At 40.1% G+C, this 24,101-nt stretch overlaps 1 protein-coding gene across 1 annotated transcript in view; it reads right to left on the bottom strand.

Moving 5' to 3' along the window:
• MYO1E (myosin IE) overlaps positions 1-24,101 on the bottom strand; it is a 185,830-nt gene that overhangs the window by 68,377 nt on the left and 93,352 nt on the right. The window contains exons 5-9 of the mRNA XM_033108656.1: positions 12,892-12,979; positions 9,144-9,233; positions 5,399-5,530; positions 2,732-2,866; positions 1,189-1,321 (exon numbers count right to left, since the gene is read on the bottom strand). Coding sequence (XP_032964547.1) covers positions 1,189-1,321; positions 2,732-2,866; positions 5,399-5,530; positions 9,144-9,233; positions 12,892-12,979 — 578 coding nt within the window. The remainder of the gene's footprint in view (positions 1-1,188; positions 1,322-2,731; positions 2,867-5,398; positions 5,531-9,143; positions 9,234-12,891; positions 12,980-24,101) is intronic.

Here is a 24,101-nt window from a genome sequence, read left to right as displayed (position 1 = left end):
AAACCACCAAGAAACCCAAACTATCGATGTTAAAAGGCCAGGTGTTAATGACTCTTATGGACACACAGGTGTATTTGTTAAATGTGACGGGTAATGCCTACAACGTCTGAAAACATAGTTATTATTATTGTTAAGACGTGTTTTTAGACTCTATGGACACCCTGTATATTTATTGTTTTCCACCCCACTCCTTTCCCTGGTAAACATAATTTATCCTGCTCTTTATCTGACAGTCATCAGAAGCTAGCAGAACTTCCCTCTTTTATCACAAAAGAAAACAAAAATATAAAAAAGAACCTTATTTGGAATGGAAATTGCCTCACTGCATTGTCAGCAATGAGTGGGATACTATTTATTACTAAGCATCTAAATTTATCATTCTTGAAGAATGCTGAGAAAGGGAGAAATGTCTTCCTGGGTGGTTAGAGGATGTGTGGGTTCTGAAAGCAGCCGGGAAAGTCATCTGATGCCTAAGAGGCTACAGTCTCAGGCCATGGTGATGATGGTAGATTATACCACACATAACCAACAATATCTCTGCAGGAAGGACCTGATTTTTTTCTCAAAGACTAAAAATGACCATTCAGGTCTTCAGGCTCTCACTACTGCATAAGTAACCGACAAAGGTTGTCATTAGCAATATCAACACAATAGTTAACGTCTTTTTTCTTTTTTTCTGTTTTCAAAAATCCAGTCTAATTCAACCCATGGGACAAACTCAATCTGTGAGCTTCCCATATTTATACATATCCTAGCACTGGCTCGTCAGGACCTTTAGGTGAACGTAGACCCTAAAGATCAGTTATGGAAAAGATTTTTATTAGGTGACAAATCTTATGAGTTATTTACTTAGGATTAATCTGCATTAAAGTATCACTTTAAACCTAGATGTGAAATTCTGTCAGACTTCCCCAAGGTTAATGATAAATTAAAACAAATTCATTACTGGTCTATGTATGTAACTTGGTATAATTAATGTGGGATGTGGGGAGGAAGGGGGAAGGTTCATAGAAGAGGCCTGGCCTCTCACAGGCCCTTTTGTTCTGCCACAGCAGGACGCATAAGGCTTCTTATCTCTTCCCCAAATACTCTGATTGAGATCTAAGCAAAGGAAAGAGGTGGGTTGCTTCTGATGGAGCTAAACAATTGTTTTCCCTCCTTCAACTACTGGGGACCAAAGCCACTCACACTCTTCACTCTCCACTGCTGCGTAATTGCCAACTTCTTTGAAGCTGATATTTCCCAGGTGGAGAACTCCTGCCACTATCTGCAGCACCAGCGTCTGCTCCTCCGCGAAGATCCCAATGACATTCATCGCATGCTGGAAGAGAAAGGAGAAATTGCCCACACAGGCTGGTCACCAGCTTTAAAAGCACGTAATAAAGAAGCCCAAGCTTAGATGGCACTGCATGCTTATATGTGGCTTGGCTTGCGATGGCAGCTGGAAACCCCTATAAAACATTAGCACCCACCAATGCACACGCACACATTCTTCTCAAGTCTCAACTTTGTGCTGGGATGGCAGTTCTGTCCTTAAATAGAGCATGCAATTGTCCAGGAGTAAGGGCAAGAGAGCTCCAGACGGAGAGACACTCAGATGGAGCAGGAGCTGTACACAAAGCCACCAAGCCTCTCCTCGTCCCTTGCTGTGTTCGTGGTGCCGCCCTTCTCCCTCTAAGGGCAACGGTGCCCGTGTCCAGCTACTCCAAATAGACTCAGACGTCCTTCCCTTCATTGGCAGGAGTGAGAATAGATTGTACTTGCAAAAAGACCTTGATTATAAATTTCCAGGAAATCAAATAAAAGTCTTGTTTCTGAGGTCCATTAAAGTCCATAAAAGCAGGTTTGATATCTGTATCCTAAAACAACTATACTCTAGGGCCAATGCAGGCATCTTCTCATTGTTTCCTTGGGGGCCTCTTGATGCCCTTTTCCCTGGCATTCAGGACACAGTCTGAACATCCTGCCCCTTTCAAGAACAAATGTCAGCTTCCTTCAAACTGTACCTCCAAATGCCCATTCAGAATCTCCCCCTTGGTTCTGATCTGGGTTGAAGTTGGGCCCGACTGGTAGCTGACTCAAAGGGCAGCGGAGATGCATTTCTTGGAGGCTAAATGGCTGAGCAGCCCACCTCCAGAAAGTTCTTGATTGACTTATTGTTTCCCCGAGGATGGTACCCGGAAACAATCTACCTGGGCTCACACTCTGTGCTATAACACACACACAAAGTGAAGAGCATGGAGAAAGGATGGCACTCTGATCTGTACAGCACAGAGGTGACAAGAAAGTGGGTGGGAGAAAAGACTGAAGGTTTTCTAAAATTTCTAAATCTGATTAAGATGATCAGAGCGCTCTTCGTTTCTCCTTTCTGAAGAGACAGCTCAACAACTGTACAAGCTCTCAGCCAATAGGTATGGTAAATGTATTACCCACAACAGTTTCTAACCTGTTAACCAGAACTCCTGCAGGGGGATAATGATGAATTCACCTTTTTTTTACCCATCTCACATCATTAAGTGGTCCTCAGGCAATGGGGCAGGTGGCTGTTTAAGGGGCTTAACCGTGTTTGAGGAGGTGGAGATTTCATGCTGCTCTTGGCTTCGCTAACCGTTACTGCCCTTTCTACCAGAGGCCACGCCCTGTCTGGAGAGCAGATCCTGTAGTGCCCTCCCCCCGCCCCCTCCACCCCCCCCCCCCCCCCCCCCCCCCCCCGCGCTGTGCCAGCACTTACCAGAGTTTCCTGAAACTCCCGTCTGTCGTCGATGTCATCTACCTTGTAGGACCCAGACAGGCAAAGGTAGTAATAATAGTCCATGCTGGTAATGCCAAGGCTGTGCTTCTGCTCTGCAGAGGCGCCCTCGATGAGCTGCAACAAGAGAAAGCAGGGTGTGTGTGTGTGATGTGGCCCTCAAAGTACCCAAAGCCACCTCATGGTGCCTTCTGCCACCATCCCCGAGCCCAGGCAATGGGACTTCCTAGCCCTGCTTTCTAAAATGATTGGTGGTCATCGGTGATCCTCATCTCCAAAGTATGAAGGGGCTTCAGAATTTCTGCTCTACTTGTAGTAGCCCCAAGTCATCTCTGCAAATTCTGGTAACTTAACTCCCATCAGACCTTGTAAGAGCTGAGCAGTTTCCCTTGTCCAGTAAAGGAAACTGCAGGGCTTCAGTGGGGAGATCCCTCAGGAGAGTGGAAAGCAAGCAGATTGTAATCACTTCATTCCTGCTCGCCTTGCTTATGGCTTTTTAAAGTGCAGCTGCCCACCCCCCCACCCCCATCCTTCTCACTGCAGGGTGCATACGAAAACCGCCTCAGGTCCCACACTCTGGCATTCTGAAACCTCCTAATCGACTGACTGTCCCTGGCTTTTTGTTCCATCTCTGATATTTGCCTTAGGTCTGAGCAAGACCATCTTAAAGGGCTCCCACCACTGGTGTGCTGGACATGCTTAACAATCAACCCTTGGGGAAGGGATGGATTTGTAGTATTTGCTGGTTTTCATGCTGTAAATACTCCTACCTGTAAATACTTTGACTATCAAGAAAATGTCACTGAAAGAAGAGGTGGGAAGAGATGCACACAGCCCACGCAAGCCAGCTCCTGGCTCCAACCCAATGGGATTTAGGAAAATAGAGAGAGCTCCCATCCACAGTTCTCCATTGTGGTCAAGTTCCTCATGTCATCTCAGCTCTGCATCCTCCAAATGGGGAACCTCATCTCCATTACTGAGAAGTTCTAGGTCATCCCATGACATCAGGTTCCCTTAGTTTTCCTCATAGTCTCTTCAAAATCTTTTTGTATCACCCTCTTCCTATTTTCTTCCTTCTGTTTTTTTGCTTTGTTTTGGTCTGAGAAAGAACTTCCCTCACCTCTTTCGCAATCTTCTCTCCACCCACACTGTGTAGCCCCACACACTTGCATCTTCAACCCCGACCCCTTCTCTAACTCTCTTCTATCTATAAACACATGTGCTCTTTGCCTTCTTTAGAAGCTTTTCCTTGACTCAGTGAACTTCTTCAAGCCGTAGAATCTACTTCCTCATCACGACTTAACCACCTGCACTCTGGCTTCTCCTCCCCTCACCATATTCTGATGAAACGACTCTCACGGCTACTTTCAGGGGCTAATCTAACAGCCCTTTCTTGGCCCTTAGACTCCTGCCCCATCCCTTACCCCCAAGAGCTCTGAGCATGGATCTTGCGGCTCCTCCCCCTGAGCTTCCCCTGGCTTTGGTGACACTGCAGGATCCTAGCTTTCCTTCCCTGAGTAAGTCCCAGGTTTCTCAGTACCTCCCCAATCTGCAGACAGTCCCCAGGTCCCCAGTCCTGTATAGACATGATTTTTCTCTCCACGCTCACTCTCATAGGAGTCTCATCTGTTTCACAGCTTCAACTGTTACTTTTATGTCCGAATCTTTAAGTCCATCTTCTACTAAATTCATCACTCTGCAGCCCCTAGTCTGGTGATCTCCAACCTGTGGGCAGAGGACTTCTGGAAATGGGGGTGGTGGGGCTGGCATTTATTGAACGGGGTCCTGGAAACAATTATGAACTTCTCTCTAGTGCTTAGTAAATAATATACTATGTGTGTGATACACAAAATTATTTTTCAATCATCTATACATGTTGTTTTGATTAATACAATTAAAAGCATAACTGAATTCACAAAAGCTTTGGGTTATTTATGTATTCTTTCAATCGACAAATACCATCATCTAAGATACCTATGTAATTGAAAAGATTGAATGGGAGCTACCAACACAGTTTAACTCCCTTCTAATCTAGTGATCTTCAAAGTATAACAAAACAAAAATAAAACAAAAAATAGTCACAGGCCTTTCTTCAAAGAAAATCCAATGTGGATCCCAATTAGTATATGAAATACTAATACATAAACTCATACATAAATAGTTTATGGTATCATTATATTTTTAAAATACTTAAAAACATTTTAAAATATAGTTGCATCAGATGATTACTGAAGCCTGGAACACAATTTAAAAGCATCCTGTACCCTGTTCTAGCCCCAGACTTTCCATGGCCTCTGAGTGTCTAAGTAAAAACTTTTTGACCTGGCATTAAAGATCCATAGGCTATTTCCAGTCTTTCGTCCTACAGTTCACCTTTTGGAGACTTCTGCCATTGCAAACTGGCTGAGGTTTTATTTAACTTTTGGAAATATTTGTCTTCTCACCCCAACTAGACTTTATTCTCCTTTGCAGTTAGGGGCATTCTCACAATTCCTTTGCCCAGACTAACACATACTACAGTAATAAACACTCCTTGGCTTGTCAGACTAGATTGTCTAAATCTGAGGGCTGAGAGAAAAATAAATAAATAAATAAGCAAACGTGGAGAAGGAATATGGAAGTAGTAAAGAAAAAAATATAAAGAAAAACCTGGTAAAATATGTGAAAACTTCGCTCTCCAGGGTTCCTCATCACCACCCTAGATTTTTCCAGAAGGAAGTTGGAGATCTTTCCACCATCTGGTTCCCCACCTGGACTGAACTGGATTTCAAAGTATTTTCCCTGCAAGAAAGTTAGGGATTTCCTTCAATGGTTAGTGAACAAAAACATGATGTTCCAAACAGGCTTTTGATACAGTATATAATTCAAGGAAATTCATTACTAATAGACACATTCTGAATTATTCCCTGTTCTGGTCTAGACTTCCCCACTTTTTCCTATTAGACAATAACCTGTGTTTTTGTCCAGTCACACAGTTCTGTATTGAGAGAAAAATATCTATCATTCTAGCCCAACTAAATAAGGACATGGTACAGTCCTCGCCCATTTCCCCCCAGTAGGTGCTTGCCTACTTAGCCAGAAGCTGTAAAGAATAGGACAGAAAGTCATATGGTCCCTTTTATCTAACGAGAGTGAGCTCTCATCCTCTATCAGAGGAAGCCAATTTTCCCTCTGGAAGATTTATTTTATCAGCTTTGAGCAAAAGCAATCCGTTTTACCTCTGGAGCATCTAAAATTGTCATAAACATAAAAAAACCCACTTGATTATAAATAAAGTTTGTTCCGGCTAGTTGTGGATGTGGAGTTTTTTGTTACTGCTGTTGTTAGTAGTTCCTTTTAAATTACTGCTAATAGGGAATGAGGGAGAATCAAACATTGGAATTTAGCTGGAAAAGGTGCCCAGATTAAGTAAATGATATATTTTTTCTCTCATTACACTCTAGCTTCTCTCCAGTCCTCAGAAAGGTCCACAGGGGTAAATGTAAATGAAGGAAAAGATGAGAAGGGGGGCGTTAGGGATCCAGCGGGAGAGCACGCTCAGCCTAACTGCATTCACATGAGTACTGTAACAGTGTGGATGCTGATGAATTCCACCCATCTCAGGGTATCAGAAAGGCTGCAAAAGAAGGCCACCCTCTAATGGCCTAATTGTCTTCATCTGATGACTCCTCCCCACTCGTCCCCAAAATGAGCCAGCAAACAAGCACTCAGAAGCACCAGTCCTAGAGAAGGACCACAAACGCCGGTTATCCTGAATTACAGTGGTTCCTGAGAAAAGCTTGCTGAGCAAGAGACCGTGTGCTTCCTATTGTGGCCATTCTGCACCATCTTTTCCTTTTGGCATGTTTGGAAAGGAATCATTCAGTGTTCATCCATGTACCCACCCCTCCCCATTCCCCATCAAGTGGGGGGGTGCGGGGCAGTGGGAATGTCACCAAACAGGACATCATATTCAGGTTGGGCAGATGCTGTAAATGGCAAACTCTCAAGTCCTTCTAGAAGTGGTTCAAAACCTTGGCCACCTATTAGAAAGATGTGAGGAGCCTTTAAGAAAGGCTAATGTCCGGTGCTACCCCAGACAAGTAAATCAGTCTCTGGGGACTCCCAGACCTGAGCAGTTTGAAAAATCCTGTGTGATTTTCATATGCGGCCAAGGTTGAGAACCACTGCTCTGATGTAACAGAAGTGCTTATACACCATTCAAAGTTGTTATATAAAAGTTAAAACTTCTAACGAGAGATCAAAAAGTGTAGTTTTGTTATAGATCGGCCTGGGGAGAAGAGGAACTTGTTTAAAGAGAGGATGTTGTATTTTCAAAATTAAAAGGTAAGAAACTTCGACTCTTGGTAAGTTTAATTCTTAAGCTAGGTTCTAAGTACACTGGTGTTCACTGTACAATTTTCAGTGCTTGAAATACTTTATAATACAGTTCTTAAAACTTGAAAGATTTATAAGTGGAAACATGAATTTTTATTGTTCATATTATGTGTCCATTTTTCAAAGTAAAATTACCCATAATCCCATCCTGATATCATTTCCATCTCCTACTAATCACTAAAATGATATAGTCAAACTCTGATTTATAGATACCTTAATTATGTTTTATATAATGTGCCTTTAAAAATAAAAATGAGACTATATTGCAAATATTCTTTTGCAACCTTTTTTTTAATTCAACAATATATTATGGATATGTTTTTAAATAACTCATCATTAACTCAGATATTATACCCTAAAAATCTGTTGGGTCAAAGAAATGAGCATTTTAAATTTTGATAAAGATGGCTAAATTGCTCTCCAGGGGAAATGTGTCTGTATTCAAACAATAGTGTCTTTTTCGCTGGTATTATCAATCTCCTTAATGTTTGCCCACCTGAGAGAGAGAAAATGATATATGGTTTTAATTTATATTTCTCTCCTTATTATTGAGAACATCTTTTGATGCCCATCAGACATTACTCTGTGTGTTTGAATTATTCCTCCATACTTTTTCCCATCTTTCCAGCAGGGCTGTAGGACATTTTCTAATCAGAAAAATAATTGCTGGGTATTTTTGTTTTGTTTTGCAAGGAGGATGTATCCTCCTTGTCCAAGAATAATTTATATTGGAAAAATGCAGAGAAATAATTCATTTAATTATTTTTCTGCTCTCTAAGGAAGGCAAAAGAGGGGGGATGAGTACCAATAGAGTTAAATTTGGTCAAGTGCATTTTTGCAAGGCAGATTGAGATCGACAACTAGGGGAAAAAAGGTCAAGGGAAAAATCATTCACATCTTCTTTCCTATTTCATTACTTAGGAACTTATTCAAGATAACACACCCCTGGCATTGAGCAGGGAAATAGGAGATATCGACGAAAGAGTAGTTTGAATAATATTGAACAGCAAGGAAAGTGAGGGCAATTCTAACAGAGATGGCTCACCAGGGAACTTAATTACTGCATGAGAACTTAGTAAGAATTCCCTTGAAAATAGAAGCTATCTTCCAAAATAGAAGGGTGAAAAAAAAATCGTTTTTCTCCAAAATTCCCACTTATTTATTTTAAAATGGTCCAGAATCAGCCTCACAGATGGCTCCTCGAATTCTTTACCGCCAGATATAATCTATAAGATAAGATGCAAAATCTACATAAATGAAAGCTACTGGGCAAATATTCATTTCTTTGTAAATGTGGAATTTGTCAAGGGGAATATATTCATTTTCATCTTTGCCAGCCTTCTAATTCTCAGGAGACACGCAGACAGAAAAATGTTTTCATAGGAATTCATGATAATGCATTCGGCTAACCTTAGGTAAACAGGCCAATTAGGAGGCAATCTGTCAGGTTCGGTCCAATCACTTTTGGGTGTCATCATGTTACATGAATATACATAAAACAAACGGGCTAAGCTATGCAGGGTGGGGGAGGGGGTGGGCTCACTCTGGCTGACAAAGAGGAGGAAGGCTCTCTCCAAGGAGCCAGATGAAAGTGTCTGCTCCTTTCAGGGTCCACAGACCCAGCTCTGTGAAGCAAAAGCAAAGCAGAAGGCCTGCGATCTAGTCTACTCATGTCCATGTCTTGGAAAGAAGGACTTTTCTCTAGGGCACCAAGCAAGCTCCTCTAGCACCAAAGCTGACACTTTTATCCATTTTTATTTACCTTAGTAAGGCGACTAACTCAAGATGAGAACTGTTTTCAAAAATTATCTGCTTTATATCCTAGGGCTCAAAAATAACTTAGTCAAAGGGCAAATTGAAGCCTGAATGCACACCGCTGGAGAACATGAAGAAAAGATCGAAAAGGCAGCCTCCTGATAATATGTGCAATCTCCCATTTCCTTGGGGATACCGGACTTAAACCAGGAATATCAACAGCATCAATCAGGTGACATTTTCTGAAATAGGAAAGACTTACAAATCGGCTGGAGTTGTTGTTACGGACAGTCTTGGCATTCCCAAAGGCCTCCAGCAGTGGGTTGGACTGCAGGATAATGTCCTTGACGTGCTGTCACAGCAAACAGACCAGAGGTTAGGAAGGGGCAAACGCCTACCACAGGGGGGAAAAGCCAAACTTTCCCTAAGGATCCAGTTCTGGATACGGGAAGGTGAAAAGGCGTTAAATCTATGTCCCTGGGATTTCTGGAAGATTTATTCTTTCCTCTCCACAGGACTTAACTTGTTTGTGTATTCGTGTCTTCCAAGTCCCTTGACTTAATACAGGATTCCCTAAAGCCAGGGTGCAACCAATAACTGTCTACCATCCAGACTGGGTTTCCATACTGGATGCTGCAGCTTTAGACTGCACTCCCTGGTGTGCCAGGAATGCCAGCAGGAAGGAAAGTGAAGCACGAAGGGGTATCTCCTTGCTGTTCTGATCGGAATCTTTACTACCACTCCCTCTTCTCTCCTTCCCACCTCCACTCTCCCCACTGCAAGTGTCAGGTACTTAAGGGAAATGAAACAGTCTCTCCTCCTCAAACAAGGTTGTGGACACATAGGCTTGTGCTTCCCAAACTTTAATATGCATGAACCATCTGGGGATCTTGTTAAAGTGCAGGTGTGGATTCAGTAGGTCTGAGGATGTGCCTGGGAGTCTGCATTTCTAACCAGCTCCCTGGTGCTGCTGGTTTTGCCAACATGGAGCCACATTTAGAGCAGCAAGGGCCAACCTTGAATTGTATGGAACAATTCCTGGCCTACTAGAGAGCATGAATTTGGTTTTCAGACACCTTAGTTCTGTGCAAGACTGAAAAGTGTACAAAACAATGATGGGCAAGATAGCTCAACAGATAGAAGTTGATGCTAAGGAAGTCATTTCAACAAGTGAGTCAATCCTTGTACTTCTAACTATTCACATGCTGTGGTTAAACATGTTCTACAAATCACAAGTCTTTGGTGTGAGCTACTGACTAATTTTAAGCCAAGAGCACTGTTATCATTGTTCTCATAGGAAAACAGGAAAATTCAACGTTAAACATGTACTGTCTGGTCACTAAGGAACAGTCTGTAGCAACTAGGACTAGATTAAGGCACTAACTACTAACTATGTAACAGCCAAAGTGTACTTGGGACCTCTCCTGAACATTCAGAAGAGGAAGGAAAACTGGAATTCCATTGGCCAGCAACATGTCGTTAGCAATGGCACCAGAGAAAATTCTGGGTGCTCCCCCTATGGGGTTAGTTTCAAAGCTCAGAAACATTACTTCCAAGTTGCTCACTCTCCTTTAAAAACTCATGGATTTATATAAACTTTGCTTTTCTTTGTAAAATTAATTTTAACTTTGTGGGTCTTTTCTAATCCTTTATATCTGTTGTTTGCTGATCAGAGGTGCCTACACATTTATCAACACTCAGCTTCTCATAGGGATATAACACAAGAAAGGCTCTTCCTTGTCTCTTGCATTCTTTAATTATGGACTTGTTAACTGAGAATCTTTCTGCATGTATCTATCCATTCATCCATCCATCCATCCATCCATCCATCCATCCACTATCAAGACACCCAACAGAATTTTGTGGTAAGCACACTGGAGAAAAGAAAAAGAACAAATTAAGGTAAAGGAACAGCACATCCATAAAACAGCATCCTGGATTCCTGTCTCCCTGTGAATCTCTAGGGATGGGTGTGATTACATGAATGAAAAAAATCAAGTGGACTGCACCATACCAGTGTAGGTCTTAAGCTGCACTCACTGTTCAGTATGGAAGCCATGAGCCACATGTGGCTTTGAGTTGCAACATGGCTAGTCCCAACTGAGATGTGCTGGAAGGGCAGAATACACACTGGATTTCAAAGATTTAGTACCAAAAAGAATGTAAACTATCTCATTAATTTTTTGTGTTTATTATATGCTGAAATGATAGTGTTTTGGATATGCTGGGTTAAATAAAATGTATTTTTAAAATTAAATTTCATAGGCCTCTTTTCACTTTTTTTAAAATGTGGCTACTCAAAAAAAAAAAATTTATTTTTAAATCTTGCCTTACATTTTGGCACAGTCTTTTTTTTTTTTTTTTTTTTTTTTAGGAGGGTGCAGCTCACAGTTGACCATGTGGAGATCGAACCGGCAAACTTGCTGTTATTAGCACCATGCTGTAACCAACTGAGCTAACTGGCCACCCCTCGAAAATTTTAAATTCCACATGTGACATGCAATATCTTTCTACTGGACGGTGGTGCTCTAGACCTTCCTTTCGGTCAGCACATACTATCATGAACAGTACATAATAAACAATTATGTTCCTGGTTTATGTAGAGTGTACTCTTTCTACTTACAAAAACAAAAATATTTGTTGTAAAGTATGCTGTGTTACATCAGCAGCAGCCTCATACTGCGTCTCGATTGCATCATTTTCTCTTGTGCTTGATTTAATCTCGTGTTGTTTTGTACGATAACATGCTGCGCAGGCGTGTAGCGTAGGTGCAAGAGGCCTAACGATGCATTCCTCAGAATGTCTGACTGTAAACTCAGATGAAACTGTGTCTATCCCATTGTTCATACCGTCCTTTTGAATGTATTGCTTCTCTGCCCGTGTTGTATTCTCTTCCTTATCTTTCATCTCTCCTGTGTCCTCATTCTCTGGGTCTTAGCCCTTTCTTCATGTTTACTCCATACCTTTCTTTTTCCTTTCCCTCTTTTCTCTCTCACTCTCTCTCCATTTACAATTTTTTGTAAATTTCCTGAATTGGAAATTTATTTACATAATTTAAAACATAGGTTTGAACAGGTATGCAGGGAGAGTATGCCCTTCCTGCACGCTCCCCAATGTATTCTCTGAAGAAATATTTATTAGTTGCTTATATATCCTTATAGAGATATGTTATACATACCCCAAAAATATCGATATATGTTCTCTTTTATCCCCTCAAACGGCAGCACATTATACAAAATGTTCTGAACCTTGCTTTTTGCAATTCATGATATATCTTGGAGATCACTCCCAATCAGTACATGACGCTTCATTTTGTTATAGCTGATATTCAATTGTATTATGAACCATAAATTATTTCACCAGTCCTAGACTGATGAACATTTATTTCCAGTCTTTTACATTTCCAAAAAATGCCACATCAAATAACTTCATACAAGTATCGTTTTGAACATCTAAAGGATACATTCTCGTAAGGAGAATTGACAAGTCAGAAGGTACATGCATGTAGATTTGATAGATTTTGCTGAAATCCTTCCAGAAAAGTATACTAGTTCATGCTCCTACCAGGAATGTCTGAGAAGGATTATGTCCCTATTTTTTTTTTTACCAACAGAATGTTTAAAATACTAGAAAATTTTTGCCATTCCAACAGTTAAGAAATAGATTTTTGGTATAGTTTTAATTTGCACTTCTCTTATTATCATGAGGGTGAGAAAAAATTCTCACGTTTTATGAGTCATTTACATTTCCTTTTCTATAAGTTGTCTTTTATGCTCTTTGTGCCTATTTTCCTTTTGGATTTTTGATCTTTTCATTGATTTGTAGGAGCTCATTCTATATTAGGCATCTCCATCTCATAATATGCTATTTCTTTGAGATTTCAAGTTTTTTGGTTATAAAACCAACCAGTATCTTTTCTGTGGAAGAAAATTTATTTTTCAAACAGCAAATGGATCCTCTAATATTTCATATAAAACAGAGTCTCAAAATGGACCATGTCACAAACTCACCTGGACTTTGGGGCCTCCACCAGACACTCTGGAGACGTAACTCATGATATATTTGGCAGCCACTGTCTTTCCAGCACCACTTTCACCACTGAGGAAAGAAAGACAAAAATACCCACTCATGGTAAGTAGATTACAACCAGTTCCCTCCCCTCTGGGGGAAAAAAAACACAAAAAACAACCCCAAAACAAAAAAGAAAACAGGCAGAAAGGAATTCAGTAAAAAATGCACAACACTGGTTGAGAAAGGCAAATCATGGCAGGATCAGCTCACCTCCATGACTCGTCTGAATAATATTAACATGGTGTGTGGACCAGAGTCTGGATAATCATCATCACGTACAGCACAGGAATTGAGCATTCTAAATGCCAGATAAGGGGACATACTGAGGAACATTAGGGAATATCAGAAGGGTGGAGTATTGTGCAAAAATTACAACTGACATGAAGACTGTAAACACAGAAAAAAAAGCATATGAAGTAATGTGAAGTAAAAGAAATCCATTTCAAATTATATGTAAAACATAGTTACAAAAATGTAAAGAAAAAATAGTACATAAGGAAAGAAGACTAGAAGTAACACAAAATATTGGCAGAGGTTTTGTTAAAGGAAAAGAGACCATGGAAGACTTCTTTCAGTTCATTGTTTACCAAATATTTAGCAACGCATATATTACTTCTGTAATTTAAAAAAAAGCAAAGTAGACACTCTCAGGTTTCAACCAACGTGTCTGAACAAATGCAAGCAACTTTAAAATTAAAGTTCTAAAATTAAATGATGAGGCAATATTATTAATCATATCCTGAATAACAAAGACTACCTTCCGCTTGGCGGCCTTACTGCATGGGGAAACCCTTTTGTTAAAATATAATCTGCTCTTCAAAATATCCACACTTCCTTCAAAATCCCCTTGAATTGATGATGACCTCAATTCAAAACACTCAATTCAAAATATGCTTATGTCAGTCAGATTTCTCATCTCTCTATTGGTAGCCTTTGTGTTACCATGATAGAATTAAAGGAATCCATTGCATGTAAAATAATGGTGTCACTTAGTATGAAAAATTCAGACAGTATTTTTGTGTGCTATTGGTGATCAATAATTTTAGGGTACAGAACAATTGTTCTTCTCTGAGCACCCAACCTAATGAATTATTATCAATTGCTTAGTTACTTAAGACAAGAAGAAACATTTGCTTAGGGTACAACCTAACCAGGTGACCTCTTAAGGAAACTGAAATATATTTTGGAACAATTTAATATTTCAAAAGAAAACAAATACAAGATTAAAGTAGCCATCATAGCAAAACATAGCAGAACTTTGTTCAATTTCCTTGAACTAATACATGTTTAATTAGAGATTATAGGGAAGAAAGAGGAAACCATACTCATTGAGGACTTCAAAAGTTTGAATCCATCTATGCAACTCATTTATCATCCTAATACTCAGCGCCTGGCTTCTGGGTCACATGAATAGAGAAACCAAACTGAAATTTCATCAGAAAGATATGGTGGCAAGCAGAAAGCCAGCAAGTCTGGAACACACCATTTACAAAGAACATGCTAACTCACAGGCACCAACAGACCTAGTAAATATTTTAGTTCCATGAGGAAATTATCTGTTTAAATGGTCCATACAATCAGAGGATTTATGTGCTAGATCCAGGGTCAAAAAATGCACTCTTGCTCATATGAAGCACAGATTTTGTAACAATGAAACTTCATTTTTCAATTTTGTAACTAACGTGAACATTCAACAATATTGGAAAGTCCAAGAGTACTATGATACGACCACCATGTACGACAACACAGACACTTAAAATAATTTGAAAACTATATGGCAACATAAAGACAATGCAACTAAAGTGGCAACATAAGCTGAAGACAATATATCTATAACATAATTACAACTATGTAAAAATAATGTATGGACAAGAATGGAAATGGAACAAGAGAAAAAATATTTTTGACTTATTGGAGGGTGCTGATATTTGGGTGTCTCTTGTTTCTTTTGACGTGATTTCTCTTAATGCTTCCATTTTGAAACTGGCAATTACCCATATATTTCAGATTTTTAAAAACAGCATTTCCAGAAAAAGTGGAATCACACATTACAATGATAATCAACAAAGACCAATTTCTTTAGATTATTCAACTTCATATACGACGATGAGTAAACATTTTCATCTTAGAATTCCTTTCAGCAAATGCGTGTGTGTTCATGTATGTGTGTGTGCAAGTGAAAGAGAGAAGGAAAAAAATAACAAATTCTATTAAAATCATGAAATAAAAGTATAGTGATTCCCCCACTCTGTCTTTGGCTAATGGTATGATCAGACATGAAATATTTTGTCTCTTTTGTTGGAAGCAAAAGAAAAGGATAATAAAGGAAAATAACTCATTTCATATATTAAAATAAGAACTCCAGGTCCAATAACATGACATCTATATTCTTAGTAATTGTGATATTTTTCAGAAGATTTAAAATAATTAGTTCTGACTGAATATTGATTGGAATTTTCATTTCTTGGTTTCAATTTACAGTCACTTAAAAAGAAGTTTTATTGATCAGAGGCCGGTAATTTGCCGAGAGTATGGGACAATTACGGAATGTTAGATAATTACTCGAAGCTTACAGTATATACAAACATAATTATACCAGCCCTTTAAGGATGGGAAAATAGTGTTTCTTCCCCTGGAGTAAAAACCCAAGTTATCAGACAAATCATATAGCACACCCGAAATTATTTGCTTTGCATCTCAGAGAAGTTCGAGCAATTTGCTTGGCTTATAATTATAGTCAGCCTTTTTTAATTTAATTGCCTTCACTTGACTTCTAAAGTGGACAAAAAAAAAAATACCCTAGAAGTATATGTGCCTTAACCCCCATTGGTCCCGAAATCCAGCAGCCTATAAGAAATTCTCAAAGTACTTTAAAAATGCCCATGTTTGGGCCTCTCTTCTGACCCGCTGAATCCCAGCCTCTAACGACAGGGCCTAGAAATAAGAATTTTTAACAAAACTCCTATGATCTTACATAGCTGGCTGGCAACCGGCCAAGCAAATTTAAAATAAAGTCAAGACTGGAAATACAAATTCAAATAGGAAACAATGTAATGTTTTTTGTGTGTGCTAGCTATAGAAATGGAAAAATGTAGAAATACTACAATTTCAAAGAAATGGCATGAATATTTGGGGGAAGCTAATTAATATACAAGGGTGTATTAATAATTGAATTCAAAGACTGTAATTGTTTTTCTTAGTCTAAAGGTTATTTCTCACTTAAAAATCAATGGTGTGTTCAATTCACTTCAACTTATTCTGGCAAATGTAAAAATATTTCAGTCATATTTTTTCAGAGATATTCCATAGAATAAGTAGAGTCAACCATATCTACTGTTGGAAAATTCATCAGTCTATTCCCAAATCCCCCTTCCTAGTCTCAAAGTATGTGTACTGGTCTTACCACAGTAGCTGTGTTCCGTTATAACGGATCAAGTTAATGTAACTGAAATGTTGTTTTTCCAACTGTATATGTTTGCATGTTAGAAGGAATAAAAATTTAAAACAAAATTTGTATGTGCATTTGTTTACCCAACATGCATCACTTAAGCCACTCCCTGTGCCTTAGGTTGGAGGCTGAAATGACATGTGTCCCCTGCCCTGGAGGAACTCACTGCCTCCCGGGGAAGAAGAGTGCACAAATGCTGTAATAATGCCGTGGAAATGGGGATACCATTGTAGAGACTCCTGGGTGTGGGGCATCTATCCTTGACTGGAGTATGTGCTAGGAGAGGACTCCTAAAGGAAGTCACACTAATTAAGTCAAGTCACACCAGTTAAGTCTCAATGAGACTGGTAAAGTTAGCCAGGCAGTGGAGTGGAGAGGTGGGGAGACAGAGAGAGAGAGAGAGAGAGAGAGAGAGAGAGCGCGCACACACATTACAGGGTGACATTCCTGCCCAGAATGAATGACCCGAGTCTGGTCATGAGGAGCCATCAGACAGACCCAGGGTACAGAATTTAATGCCTGAACCCCTAAATCTGCAAAGGGCAAAAAACACTGCACAAGTCTGAGGAACTCTTCCAAAATGAAGGCGTCTGAAGAGACATGATTACTAACAAGTATTCCTGGATAGGATCCTGGAGTAAAAAGGAAAGAGACATTTAGAAGAGAACTGGCAAAATGGAAAAGGGGTCTGCGGGTGGGGTGGAAGTGTTGTCCCAACACTGATGTCCTGATTCGGAGTATTGTAACTGGTTATACAGGACAGAGTCTTGTATTTAGGAACCACACGCTGGAAGATTTAGGGGTGATAAGTTACCATGTCTGGAGCTTGCCCTTAAAAGGTTCAGAAAAAGACTAATATCATTGATAATATCAATTGTGTGTGTGTATTTTTTTTCTTTTAAGTTGCCTTGATCAGAGGTTGATAGAAATGATAATTGACAGTTTAAATGTGTCTGAAGCACAGGAAAAGGTTCGGGATGAAGACAAAGTGGTGTGAGTGACCAGCTTACAAAGGAGAGTTGAAATGGTGTGAGTGAGTGAGATTACCAAGGAAAAGTATGATCGAGCACAGGCTCCACTGGGACCTTGGGGACTGTAGTGGCCACTGTTTGTTCCCACGCAAGCACTATTCCCCACCTCCTCTTTCCTGATGACATCCTGATTTGGTTCTCGCACCTGTCCTGGCACACAAGGCATATGGGACGCCGGCCCCACCCTCAGCACAGACCATCTGCATGGATCCTCCCAGCAATGTCTAGAGTGCATATTAATAAAGTTGCCCAATTAGATTGAACGAATGGGAGAGGTTTCTTTCTCCTCTAGGAAGAGAGTTAGGGAGAACCTATTTTCTGATTGCCACTGGTTTTCACCTGGAACTGCCAAGGGGAACCCATCTCAGCTGTGTAGGCCGTGAAGCAGAGACGCGGAAAGGACCTGGGTCCTTGATGGCATCAGTGGACCACTGAGTCAGCCTGACCATAGGGACTGCACAACCTCTGCATGTTTTTCTAAGAATGATAACGAGTTTCCTTAATTTCTAAGCCAGGTTGAATGAGATTTCAGTTGCTGGCAGCTCAAAGCATGTTAAATTAAATGGGGACCATTGCCATTTCAGGAACATACTGAAGAAAAAGCTCCCCACCGAGAACACGATGAAAAGGTTAGAGAGGCACAAGGAGAAGCAGGAGGATGGAGGGGAAGCCAAGAGTATTGGGGTCAACTGGGTAACATAGCAGGAGATCAACAAGACAGTGAAGTTTGGAAAATTCCCACTACAATTTATTCTCCTAGACCCCACTTGTTTGATAGAGGGTGATATTAGGATTGAATTTGATTCGGATTTCAAAAGTTATAACACAAGGATAAAAAAGTACGAGTCCAGCTTTAACAAAATAGTATTTTCTTCTTCTAGAGTTATAAAAGATGAACATATCAGTGACTGGAAAATAGTCCAGAAGATGAGAAATAACATCAATTCCAAAGGAGACAGGTGGTTGACAACCACAGATTGGTGGTTGCCACTGGCGAGGGGGTGGAGGGTGGGTGGCGGTGGGTAAAAGAGGTCAAAAAGTACAAATTTCCAGTTACAAAATACATAAGTCAGAAGGACGTAATATTTAGCATATGACTAGAGTTAATACTGTATTGCAGATTTGGAAGTTGCTAAGAGAACAGATCTTAAAAGTTGTCATCACGAGAAAACAAACTTTTTATAACTATGTATGGTAATAGATGTTAACTAGACTTATTGTGGAGATCATTTTGCAATATATACAAATATTGAATCATCTTATACACCTGAAACTAATATGATTTGTCAATTACTCCTTAATAAAAACAGAGGAGCAAACTAAAATATTCTGAGTGTAATAACTGTAGCATGTGTCCACTGAGTGTTTAATGCACGTCAGGGACTACTGTGAGGGCTTTACATACGAGGTCAGACAATTAAGGTCGCGAACTCATCCTAGAAAAAGTGCTACATCCCTCATTGCTGAATATCACTATAGTCACCTTTGAAATACTCCCCTTGGGAAGCTACGCACTGACGCCAGCACCTAGTCCACCCTTCAAAGCAATTTTGGAACTCTTTTTCTGGAATGGCCATCAGAACTGTCGTCGTATTACCCTTGATGTCCTGAATGTTATCAAAATGTCTTCTTTTCAATATTTCCTTTATCTTCGGGTAAAGAAAGAAGTCACTTGGGGCTAGATCAGATGAGTAGGGAGGGTGTTCCAATACAGTTATTTGTTTACTGGGTAAAAACTCCCTCACAGACACTGCCCTGTGAGCTGGTGCATTGTCGTGATGCAAGAGCCATGAATTGTTGGTGAAAAGTTGGGGTCGTCTAACTTTTTCACGCAGCCTTTTCAGCACTTCCAAATAGTCAACTTGGTTATCTGTTCGTCCAGTTGGTACAAATTCATAATGAATAATCCCTCTAATATCAAAACAAGGTTAGCAACATCATTGCAACAAGTTCGTGAACTTAATTGTCACACCTCGTATATCAATTATTTTATATGAATAATAACCCTGTTAGGTAGGTACTATTCTTATCCCCATTCTTTGATGAGAAACGTAAGCAACTTGCTCAGTAACATATAGCTAGTGAGTGGCATTGCTAGGAAAAGACTTGAGACATTCTGACTCAGTAGCCTGAGCTATAGTGCTTCGGATGAGGGTATGTATTTAAAATCCGCATATGGGTTAGATAGTCAATTAAAATCAACAATATTTCCCCAAAGTAACTCCATGAATAGCACAGTTTGTAGTATAATCAAACCTGTAAACCACTCCTGAATCTTTATTGATACACACACCCCTTTAAGTAACGCTTCTGCCAAAAAGAGTTATTATCTCACACACAGTTGGAACTAAAAAATAATAGCCTGCACCACTGTGATCACAAGATGTGACTGAGAATGAGAAACACATCAAAGAAGGTTCTGGACAGCCTTCTCCAAAGACTCAGTTCACACACTCCCTTCCTGTAGCCCTCGCGGATTTGGGAAAATAGTAAGTGAAGCATCTCTGTTGCTTGAAGAGAAAGGGGTGCTCTGTCAAGACCTTGGAATGACACTGAAGAATAAATTCTCAAGGATATGCAATGGCTAAACATATAAAATCTAAAAATCAAAGAGTCATGCCAAACTACTGAGTAAATGATAAACACTCAGTCTTTAACATAATGAGGAAAGTGTGCAAACAACAAAGAGCGGTTAATTCTTCCCAATCAATTATTGTCAAGCAGATAAAATTTTCATCTATACACTGCCAAGACAACAACCCCTCGGCAATGCTCATCTTGGCCCAGCCTGATGAAATAGGAAGAACCCAACGTTTAGTCTGGAGGCCAAGTCTGAGCCCTAGCTCCGCTACTTATTAACTCGGAAATTCCTTTTAATGTTACTAGCAGATAATTTATATCACTCCTCAACAGTTTGCAGAAATTTGTGTATTTCCTTATTCAGCTTTCCTTATATCCATTTAAGGTATTAATCCCCATTTTGCAGATGAAGTGACCAAGGCTTCCAGAGGTCACACACTTCAGACAGAAGGGCACAGAATCTACCCTGTGACTCAACCCCAGGGATCTTTCCACTGCACAATATGACTGTGTTTAGTAACGTATTATTAACCAGATAAACTGATACCTGCTGGCTCAAAGCAGCAGAGAAAAGTGGAAAGGATTTAATAGTGGAGCCAGGCAGCCCTAGTTTGGAGCGTGGCTTTACCATATTTCAAATGCGAGATGTTTACCATGTTTTATATCTCTCTAAGACTCAGTTTCTTTATCTGAAAAAAGCGGGGAAGGAATACCTCCATTTGCTAGCTTGTAAGTGATATATAAATAAAAGATGCTGAGACACAAAGCAACTTCCCCCAACAGGTTAACTATTATGATTATGGATAATATATTAATTAGTTAATGAGTCAGCCTTCCTGAGTAATACTCTGACTGACGATAAAGGAATTTCAGCACACAGGCTAGAAGGTAAGATTCGCAGTGAGCTTGGGGGAAAGGGTAGATTTGAGCCCTTGATCTTCAAACCCACAGCCAGAGGGCCATCCTCATGCAAACCCCACAGTCAGGGGTGTGAGCTGACGGGGCCCCCCAAAACCAGATCAGAGGGCCAAGGAGCCTCAAAGGCCAATGCTGCTGGAATAAACAAGAAATTGGGTGGACCATCAGAAGCAGAAAAGAGTTCCAATGCTACTAATAAAAAGTTCCTGAAATACGTCAAAGACAGCAAGACAGCTTGAGAATCCATGAGACACTTGTTGGTGCCTAGATAGAGATGAGACACAAGCCAAATTAGAGGTACTCTGATTTTTAAAATCTTTTAATTTTTAACCTTCACTACTGCAAATATTAGGGATTTCAAATCCAAAATGTCTTTTGAAGCAGATAAGTCAGAAATCTTAGATCCAATAGTCACAATTATCTCCTTTTCCTCTACTAAAAGTCTCATATTCAGTGAGTCACCGAATCCTTTTGATGTACTTTCAAAATCTCTCTCACGTCTTTTATTCCTTGAGAAATACTCGTTCAGCATGTATTCCGGATACAACCTACAAGGCTTTGCAAACTAGTGTTGGGCACATTAAAGACAGAATGCCCTACTCTCCAGAAACAAACTGGCCTCAGAATATTTCAAGCAAAAAAATTAGAAACTGCACGAAATGTGGTATTTTTATATTGACATGACATTTTTAAACCAGGCTAGGAGAGCAGGAGCTGATGCAGGCCAAAAGTGATAGGAATTCACTTTTTTTTTTACTTGTGTTTTTAGTTTCCGGTGTACAAAAGAATGTATTAGTTAGACATTTCACTCCTCACAAAGTGATAACCCCTCCCAATCTATTGCCCTCCTGACCTCATTTATAGCTGTTATAATTCCATTGACTCTATTCCCTATGCTGTACTCCATATTCCGTGACTACACTTGATGGCAGCAATAAAACTGCCACATAAATGTTCTGCAAGGCCCTGGAAGTCTCCATACAGATCGTTGGCAAGGGCTTCAGAAATGCCTCTGGCCACACTGCCATGATCTCATCTGGTGATACAGACATGGTACAGAATTCAAGAAAAACTTGCTGGTTCTGATCCCCCTTTACCACACCATGCTTATTTTATTAAATAGATTTGCACAGATGTCTCTGATAGATCCAACGATATCAGATACGTAATTTTAAAATACAAATTCAAATTCTGGGTTTTGGACCACAGAAGATTAATGAGCTAAGCAGATATAGCCTGTTCATTTTCTGGCCTCACAGGTGTCTGTCTACCTGTGTCTTCAAGTTCTCATCATTGTCAATGATACTAACGCAGCATAGCTGTTGTATTTCTCTGTTGGCACTGCCCAGAGTCCACATTCATTTCCCACTCCTTTATTCCTTCACAGGCTTATTGAATGTCACACATCAGTTTTCTCTCTGTCTTTCCAACTCAGAGCAGGCCTTCATCACTCACTGGACTTCTATACTCTCTCAAGATCCCATCTCTTTTCTACCAATAGACTTATCTTTGTGAACCAACCTTTTGTAGTATCATGTCCCTCTCAGAGACCTGCAAGACCTTACCAAGGCCTGCAGGAATATCTGCAGATCACCCAGGCTGCCATTCAAGGAGGTACCTGTCATCCAATCTATCTTATTTCCTCAAATCAACCTATCGTGCACTGCTGCACAAATGCTATATGGCTACAATACAAAAACAGATGTGGAAGACCCAGTTCAGGCCTTCAAGTAATCGACAAGGACAATTTGCCAATGGAAATCTTCTTTAGTTACCAGTGATGTCCTCCTCATTTCCCCCATCACATAGCATGAGTTCCAGAAGCTATCAAGCCATTCATGCTTTTTTTTTTCTTTTCTTTCTTTTCTTTTTTTTTTTTTAACGTGTGTTTGTCCAGGACCCATCAGCTCCAAGTCAAACAGTTGTTTCAATCTAGTAAGTGACCCATGTGGGGATCGAACCGGCAACCCTGGTGTTAGGAGCACGGCGTTCTAACCAACTGAGCTAACAGGCCGACCCCATCCATGCTTGTTTCAGCCCACACATCCTATAGGGAAGACCCAAATCAAGTTCCAGCACCTCCATGACACCTTTGCTGACTGTTTCGGTCCAAACTAACCTCCCCTGTTTCTAAATGCAAATAGTACTTACAGCTTATTACAAGTATTTCAGCTTCAAAATTATCATTCAACATGTATTGTGTGTACTAGAGAAACTAAGACGCCTAACACCAGCTTCCAGTCATCAAAGACTGAGAAACTACTTAAAATGAGCACATGCAAATTAAAACTAATAATATTAAGCAGTTGATGAAAATGAGGGGCATATTAGGTGCTACGGAAATTAGAGGATGGAGAGCAATCACTGGGTTGAGGTAGATGAGAAAGGCTTGAGCGGGGGGATAACTCCAGATGGAGAGACCAACCTAGGCAGGAACTTGGAGACAGAAATGAACATGACTCGTTCGAGGGAAAAGAGTAGAGCAATTTGGTTTGAGTAGCAAAAAATAAAGGTAGAGGTGTCCCAAGCTAGAGACTCTGGACTTTATTGGGCAATGGAGAGCCAATGAGATATTTTAGCAGAAGTGGGACCTACACAAATGACATAATAGTTAAGGAGCATTCATCTGGCAACGGGGTTTGGAAGAGAAGGTTGGTGGAGGAACAAATTTTGGGATAACATGAAAAGAGCCATTAGGAACTTGTTAAATTTGAGATGTCGGCGTATCACATAAATGGGGTTATCGCAGTGATCATTGGGATTTAAGGCAAACTTTTCCTGTGAGAGCCCAGATATGGTCTCTGTCACTACAGCTTAACTGTGCAATTGTAGCACAGAAGCAGCCAAGGATAATATGGAAACAAATGGGTGTAGCTTTGTTCCAATAAAACTTTACTGACCAAAACAGGCACTAGGCCCTAGTTTGTGAGTCCCCCTCCACTCCCCAGTTCGGGGAAAAGACCACGCTTGGAGATACAGGCTCTCTCAATCCTCATTATTGGAGTTCTAATATTTTCACATAATAAGATAGTGTAATGCCCATTTGATAAAGAATGGTCTCAACTTTTAGTTGAGAACTCAAATAATTTAAATGTCTCCTTATAAATTTGTCAAAAGAATATATCCATTTAAACTTTTGAGACAGCTTCTTAAACAGATATTAACCCTTTGT

This window comes from Rhinolophus ferrumequinum, chromosome 6 (genome assembly GCF_004115265.2).
Source record: "Rhinolophus ferrumequinum isolate MPI-CBG mRhiFer1 chromosome 6, mRhiFer1_v1.p, whole genome shotgun sequence".
NCBI classification, from domain to species: Eukaryota; Metazoa; Chordata; class Mammalia; order Chiroptera; family Rhinolophidae; genus Rhinolophus; species Rhinolophus ferrumequinum.
The sequence above is the reverse complement of the archived record's forward strand: the minus strand, read 5'-3'. Positions and strand labels throughout refer to the sequence as shown.